The sequence below is a fragment of the Polypterus senegalus genome, chromosome 14 (genome assembly GCF_016835505.1).
Source record: "Polypterus senegalus isolate Bchr_013 chromosome 14, ASM1683550v1, whole genome shotgun sequence".
Taxonomy (NCBI): Eukaryota; Metazoa; Chordata; class Cladistia; order Polypteriformes; family Polypteridae; genus Polypterus; species Polypterus senegalus.
The window spans coordinates 48,925,693-48,934,006 of NC_053167.1; the positions used below are offsets into that span (position 1 = coordinate 48,925,693).

The following is an 8,314-nucleotide window of genomic DNA, read 5'->3' on the forward strand; positions in this document are numbered from 1 at the left end:
AATGCAATTACACAATAAAATATGCTTTGGATTTGTGTTTACTGAATTAAAATAATGGTTGCTTCTTTGTTTTGTCCATGTGCACTTTTTGTTTTCTCTAGGTAATCTGAAGTTCTCCCTTATCCTAAATTGTGGATACATATAAGAATGCCCTGCAGAGCAGCGGCTGTCTGGTTCACACCTTTCACCAAGTACTGCCTAAGAATGTTGTCTGCTCACCAAGACGCTGGAATAAGCTTGTTGTGTGAAAAATGAGCATTTGAATGATTAATGGATATATGCAGTATTGTTGTTATTAACATGCCTTCCTTAGGTTAGCAGCATTGGCTGATAAAGCAAATTGCCGTACCCACCACATGACAAACCAACTCAGGGTCCCAGATTTGGATACGAGTCCAACCATGCAATGGGTAACACTTCAGCAACGCACTAGTTCAGATGTAATTGAGCCAATGTGAGGGTTTTTTTATGGTGGCTTGGAATGCCAATTCTGCCACCAACCCCCTGGTTTTCCGTGCAGGTTGGAAGGGCTGTATGCAGATTAACGTCATACCCAGGATGAAGCAATTGCAGGTTAAGGGCCTTGCTCAAGGGCCCAATGAAGTAGAGTCACTTTTGGCATTTACGGGATTTGAACCGCCAACCTTCTTATTGCCAGTGCAAATCCCGAGCCTCAGACTCACCACTCCACCCTTCCTTAAATTAAGAAAAAAAAATGACATCATGGGACCTATTAATGAATGCACTAAAAAAAAAATGACATCATGGGACCTATTAATGAATGCACTATCATTTAGGTAATGATTAACTCAATTCTGGAAAACGTTCAATCAAAAAAAAATTCCTTCCATAATAAAACTGTCTTTACACCACCTTCATTTTGAAACATGTAGGCATCCAGTTAATCTAACCAAGGGTCATGGAGTGCTGGAGGCAGCCCATCTTGACACACTGAGTGCTAGCCATCTCATCCACACACCCACTCACACTGGGGTCCAATTCAGAGTCCCAATTAAACTAACTCTGCAGATTCGGGGAGGATGTGCCAACTCCTCCACACAGACAGGATACAGGTGTGGGATTTGAGCTACTGTGCTATGATACCTCAGTACAGTCCTAGTGACAAAAAGCCAAAGTATCCTAAAGTCATCTCACTTCACATAATGGTTTATAAACTGTAGAGAGTTGTCCAAGAAAGCCGGAGATCAGTGCTAGGTGCCTCACCCGAGGTGGAAAAAACACACAGACAGCACTGTACTGCTTTAGACAATCAATATGAATTTTGGAAACAGTACACTACAAAATAAAACACTGAAAACTGGATTATCCCTCATGACAGTTTTGTGTGGCCAAATGTGATACATTAGGAGATGATTGTATAATAAGAATTTCAAAAATAAAAAAGACGTTTAGCCATTCATTTACTGAAAGTATTTAATCCAGGTTTACAGAATACCTTGTGACTGATTTCTACATTTAAATATCATACATAAGGTAAAGGTAGTTTAAAGATAAATAAAACTAAAAAAAGTACATATATTAATTTACTGAAAGTGCCAGTATAGGGTCATGGGAAGCTGTAGTGTATGCCATCAGAATCAGAAACAATGTAGGAATCGGCCATGGATGTCTGAAGTCATAATTTTTTAAGAATATTTTTAAATACATTATTCAGTAATAACTATTCAAGCCGATTAAACCTTTTATTAAAGAGAGGGGGTAAGATAACTGAAATCCTTGGTATGAAAAATAAAAACATGACTACATCACAACACTGTGCCTTCATACTGTCCACACAGAATAAATGTGTCCAATCTAAAATAAAATGCAAAACCTTGTTAACATTTCTTTATTTAAAATGAAACTTATGACCATTATAGTTCTTGTACTTCTTCATTTACATTATTTCATGTTTTAATATCATATACATGAACACAAAAAATAAATGTCATTGAAAAATAAAAAAATATTATTATATCTTTTAATTGAGTTCAAAGTACTCTTATTAAGTGTACTTCCATTCCATTTTACAGTCAATGCAAGGTACAAGTCATAAAATGCAATAGTCCATAGCAAAAGGGCATTTTAAATTTCCAATTAAAAAGAGTAAGCTGCAGACTATTGTGATTCATCTCATTATTTGGGCCATTTTTGCCAACTGAGTAAATCTGAAACACTTAATAAAGGCACACCACATGTATGAAAATGTGTGTACACAGTTTACCCAAGTACTGTCAGATTAAAGTCAGAATTCTTCTGCTTACAGTATATGTGTGAGTAAAAGTGACCGAGTGTCATTTGATTAACTGTGTCCTGTGGTGAACCTTGCTAGGTAGTACAAAGGTCCCAGTTCGTTGCATATGCACCTTACAGCACTCGGCAACAGGTTCAGAAGAGACGAGGCGTTTTCATTTTGTTTCCCTTGTCATGTGGATTCCCTGCCGGAATCTGAGCACATTCAGGGGGATTTTTAACTCTAAATCATCTCACATTGACAATCGGTACACCAGTGACTTTGATGGAACAGCATCCCATCCACACAACTATGTCAACTGTTTACTGGTTTAAAAAAAAACAGACAGACAGACAGACAGAAAGCCTTTAAGGAAATTGATCGATGCGGACTTCAAAATAAAAATGATCATAAATGAAGTGAAGCTTAAGGGGCCAATTGGCTTAAAAAAAACATACAGACTTCTGTTAAAGTACCAACTTTGCCTTTAATGTGTCTTTTAACCACACAGTACACTGTAACAGTATAGTGTATCAATGATTAATAATAGATTTGGTTTAAAACAGGAGGATTAAAGTAAGGTCAAACCGCAAGGTGCCAAGCAACACAAACCATTACGTCGAACTACGAGCTTACATTTTACCAGCAAGATCCATCTTCGGATTGATTGCCTGAATGAGTAATACCATTTTAAAAATGTAATAGCTCTTTAAATATCTGCTGATACATACTACAGTAATATCATTCATTATTTTAAACTAACATACTCATCTGGTATGCAGTTGGCAATTTATATACAACCCTGTCTAATAGCCATAGGGTTGCCTAAGGATTAGATCTGTTGTAAGATTTACAACCACGTCCGATGATCCGTTCATAAATGTGTGAAGTGAGTGGTAACGAAAAAAAAATCGGCGATAGTACCAGGTTGTACAAGGTCCGCGTTTCCCGAGTCTTCAAAACATCAGTGACAAGTACCCATCTCTCCTCAATAATAACATACGGCGGCAAAAAGTCCACAGTAGTTCCAAAAATTCACTGAAACCGACAAAAATTAAGAGTTTTGTGTCCACCTGACATGACAGCTCCAATACAATGAATATATGTGGCGTACCTAGACAATATAGCAATCAGCAGAGACAAGATCACTACCCTTTTGTTTCGGGAAATGTATATGTACCATTAAACGTAAGGTTTGGTTGGCGCGATCACTTTAAATTAAAAAGCTCAACTCTCCAACGCAAGCGGATTTGCAATTTTTATCGACTTCTCTACTCTCTGCAGAACTGAAGGAGAAAGCAGCGCAGCCTGCTGTTTAAACCGCAGCGGATCATGCAGTTGACCCCTGCTCTTTGCACCTCTGTTCTATCAAAGCAGGTCAGCTCAAGAACACTAAATGCGAGTTGCAGAAATTATACTTATATATATATATAAATATATATGAGAGGAAAGCTGGATGTTCGCTTACCGATTCCCGGAGCTGAGTAGATGAAATACATCGCGGAGGTGGAGAGAGTGAAGAGAAAGAGCAAAGCAAAAAGTGATCTCCTCGGCAATCTGTAATTACTACGCATCCTACGGGGAAATCTGATTTTGAGGGGAGGCAAAATAATTTTTGAGTTAAAAAAAAAAGGTTTTTTTCCTTATTCCAAATTAGCCAGTAATTAAAAACAGTAATAAAATAGCACAACACGTAATGTAGATTCTAGTGACAGTGGAAATGACGATCTTGGTTCCTCCCGAAATAGTCGAGAATAAAAATAATTTAAAAGAAAAAAGCTACAAAAATCTGCCTTCGGCTTCTTAAACTCCTTTGAAGACTAAACAAGACTATAATTTATATCTGCGGTGATGTATTGATAAATACAAATAAGAACAATGTTCAGCGTAAAAATTACAATATAGAACGCATCCCCATTTGAAATCTCACAGCCGCTAACGCAGAATGAGGAATGAATGGATCACAGGGATCGTCGGAAAACTACCTTCAGGTTAATGGTTTTAGGGAGCGTCACCAAATTACTCTACAGCGCTGCTGAACAGTAGGGAATGTCTGCAAATGTCTTTCCTAAACTAAGGCGCGACTTACTTTAAATGGAACAGGCAATATAAAAATAATATTGCGAAAACTACGACATGCAGATTCTTCATCTCCGAAGAAAACCAAATTTGTTTTTTAACCTTTTCTCTAAAGTAAAGACTGTCGTTCCAATAAGCAAGGGCACTAAACAGAACAAGGTAGTAGTGCACTTTAATGTGTTCAAACCTCAGCTGTGATACCTTCTGTGTGCATTTTATCTCGAAGTACGCGAGGATCTAATTTTATCTGAGATTCCAGACTTTAGTTCATTACCAATTAATTCAGACTGTAAAAGATTGCCATTGTTTCTAGGCTAAATTCCTAACTTGGTTCTATCACGTTTGCAATTGATTCTAGTTTCCCTTTCTGTGTCGGTCGGGTTTGGCCGAGGTTGGCATAATGTCCTTGAACCTGGAATCGTCAATGATCATGAGCCAGGCAGATAAAGACACATAACAGGTAAGAACTGATGTAAGTGTAAAAGTGCTTTTATTTACAAACAGAATCCAAAGTGCAAAATAGTGCAGTGATTGTCCATAAATAAATAATCCAAAAAATAATCCAGATGAGTCAAGTGGAAGTTAAAAAGTAAAAAAAAAAAATCAATAAATGTAACATACTAAATATGAAGTTAACATCTCATTCAGAGTTCATCCATTAAAATATATTTCCTTGGCTTCTTTCACTATATTTCTTTTGATTTTTCTCCTCCTTCTGCTGTGTTCAGACTCCCTTTTATTACTATCGCAAGGGTGCATGTGCCTCCTGATTGCTGCATTGTCATCCCCACCCCCAGATATGCCACAACCAGACCACCCCATGCAGCCAGTTGCCAAGGTCCATGGCGTAGCCTTCTTCACTGCACTAAAATCACTAAAAGCACTGTTAAAATCCCATACTAAAACAAACCCAAGCCCCCTTTTAAAATCACAGGATAAAAAAAGAATATGAACTTTTAAAACCACAAAAATAATAGTCTATTAAAAGTTCCATATTCATAAAGTCCTTCCATCCTTTCAGGTTTTACTACGTGGGTTCTTTGTATAAAAGTCAGTCACCAAATCCTCTTGCTGTTTCTCCTTATGTCTTTGTTCCTCACTGCTACTGGCTCATCCTACTGCTGCCACCAAATTTTGAAGGTCCTGGTTGGCTGCAGGTGCCACAATGTCCCTGATACACTGAAAATCATGACTGGGATGAGCACCCTTCAAGCCCGAGTGCATTATATTTAGTTATCTAAAAACCGCTAAAACTCCATGCTATCCCAACATACACTATGGCACACTTTAAAGAAATTACATCTTAACCCTTAACTATTTAGATAAACCAATTGTGTTTACAATTAATTTATTTAACATATATTATTAATACTAATAAGGCAGCATCTTCTTATATAATACACTACCTTGGCTGTCCATTTGTCTGTCCAGAATTTTAAATCACCTGTAGCTTGCAAACCATTTGAACTATTGACCTAACATTTGGTACACATATACTACAAGATGTCTATTATCCATTGTCAATTATGATTGACCTCCTAGGTTATTCCTCTTTTTATCTTTATTTTACTTTATTGTAGAATCGACTCTCGGCAGCAGCCAGCAGGGCGGCGCATGCATATGGGTGCTGTTCTCATCACTACCACCTTTGCCATCACTTCCCCTACCTCTTTATATCTTAAATCATTCCTAAGGCAGATTGAAGACTTAAGTGCCAGCTTAAGTGAAAAATTAAGGAAAATGTACTAAGTAATTGGAACACAAACACTGACTTAATCAGTTTTAACACAAAAAGATGCCGACGAAAGAAGAGAAGAAGTGGGCCGCTAGGGTGAAGAAAAGAAGAGCTGCTTAGGAAGCAGCAAGCACTTCAACCTCTGAGCAAACGAATGCTAAACGTACAGAGAAAGAGGATGAAAACTATGAATGCTCAAGTCAAGTGTATTTGTGCAGTGCGCCGTTACTGGTATTACCATAATCAATTTCACATCTGCTCATTCACAACCATGGTACTGGACCTACTGTATGAAGCAGCAGCACTAGCTACCGTGCTACCATTCCATCTGTAAAAATGAAGTACAATACATACTGTATTTTCTTTTAAAGATGAGAGAGTAATCAATCAGTCCATTCATTTTCTTAGCTTGCACAGCTCAATACAAATTGATAGGTAGGTCAAATGATCCTGTCAGGATTCAATATAAAATGGCATAGCAATCTATCACAAAGTACACCCACATGCACCCCCTCTAACTTACAACCAAATACCCACTTTATCAGTACATCTTTGGGATGTAGAAGGAAATTGGAGTACCTGAAAAAAAATGAAAGTCGGATAGTGTCCACTCCGTACAGATACTGACTGAGCTGGAAATCAAAGCTGGGTTCTTGAAGCCTACAAGGTAACACTAGCATCACCACAGCACCCCAGAAATAATGTGTGACAAAACAACTAGAATATACAGTTGCAAGGGACAATGATCCCTCCTTTTACCATGTGCCATATATAGGGGATAGGCTCAGGCCCCGGCAGCCCTGAACTGGATATGCAGCATCAATAATGAAATGGTGGACTGATGAATAGTGTCCAGAGCAAAGTTAATGACAAAAGGAAAGACATCTGAAAACTTAAGAAGCTGATATGACAAAGACTTTAGTGTGAGAAGAAGATTTTGCAGGTGAGTTGGACATAATGGTGGTGGTAGTGTTTGGGAGCATGCACTGATTCAGTGATCTGCCGCACCCACAACCTGACAAACCACTGACATTATGGGAACAACAGAAAAATAAGATGAACATTGTTGCTGTTGAAAGAACAGAGAGTGTGCTGGAGCCGAGAGAACCACTGTTCTCAGCTAAGCAATCATCATCAATTAGTTCTTTGCTGTTTACGTCACCCTGGGTTCAAAAACTATCAACAATGACCAGCAAAACTTAGCTTCAGAGTCTGCATCTTTAATCATCATTTAATAAGTTGGCTAATACTGCTTATGACTCAATGTCAAAAAAATAAACAAAAAAAAAGAGAGACATATGATATGATTATTTAATCTGTGAAATGAAAACCCCCTTATTCTTTGCATAATTTCGCATAATGCCTCCATTTGTAGTTTAGGTAACTTATCTTTCCTATCGGTGACAAATAATCTGAAAATAGGTAATATGAAAGATGCTCTAACTAATTCTGTAAGTCAAATGATGGGCTCATTTATGATAGCTCTGACGTAATCATTTCTTAAAGAATAAAGCATGATTAGGTTATATTTCAGCTCCAACAAAAAAAGTATTCACCCACCTGAACGCTTTCACACTATATTGCTACACAACTTTGAGTCACAGTGGATTTACCATTTTTTTTACACGGATCAATAGGTAAAGAAATCTTTAATGTCAAAGTGAAAACATATCTCTGTAAAGTAAACTAATTAATTACAAATTAAAAATAAAAAATAATTGATCACATACATATTCTCCCCTTTAATGTGACACACCTGAAACATCATAGGCTCCTTGGTTTTAGAAGTCACATAATTAGTTATTTGAAGATCATCAGACTAATTAAGGGGTTCCACTTGATTGTAGTATACAGTAATGCACCTTATCTGGAAGATCCAGCTTGTAATGAGTCAGTACGGTGTCCCACCCTACAAAATGTGCACCCTCTGCACACAGTCACCTCTGATGATCACAGGGTCCATGAGGGGCCTAGGCCTCCTAAAATCCACCACCAGCTCCTTGGTCTTGCTGGTGTTAAGGTGTAAGTGGTTTGAGTCGCACCATTTAACAAAGTCTTTGATTAACTTTCTGTACTCCTCCTCCTGCCCACACCTGATGCAGCCCACAATAGCAGTGTCATCAGCGAACTTTTGCACGTGGCAGGACTCCGAGTCATATTGGAAGTCTGATGTATATAGATTGAACAGGACCGAGAAAGTACAGTCCCCTCGGCGCCCTGTATTGCTGAACACAATGTCAGACCTGCAGTTCCCAAGACGCACATAT

The 8,314-nt window shown here is 38.0% G+C and overlaps 1 protein-coding gene across 1 annotated transcript in view; it reads right to left on the minus strand.

Moving 5' to 3' along the window:
- b4galt5 (UDP-Gal:betaGlcNAc beta 1,4- galactosyltransferase, polypeptide 5) overlaps positions 1-4,200 on the minus strand; it is a 122,423-nt gene extending 118,223 nt beyond the window's left edge. The window contains exon 1 of the mRNA XM_039735027.1: positions 3,702-4,200. Coding sequence (XP_039590961.1) covers positions 3,702-3,807 — 106 coding nt within the window. The 5' untranslated portion in view covers positions 3,808-4,200. The remainder of the gene's footprint in view (positions 1-3,701) is intronic.
- Between the last annotated feature and the right edge of the window lie 4,114 nt (positions 4,201-8,314).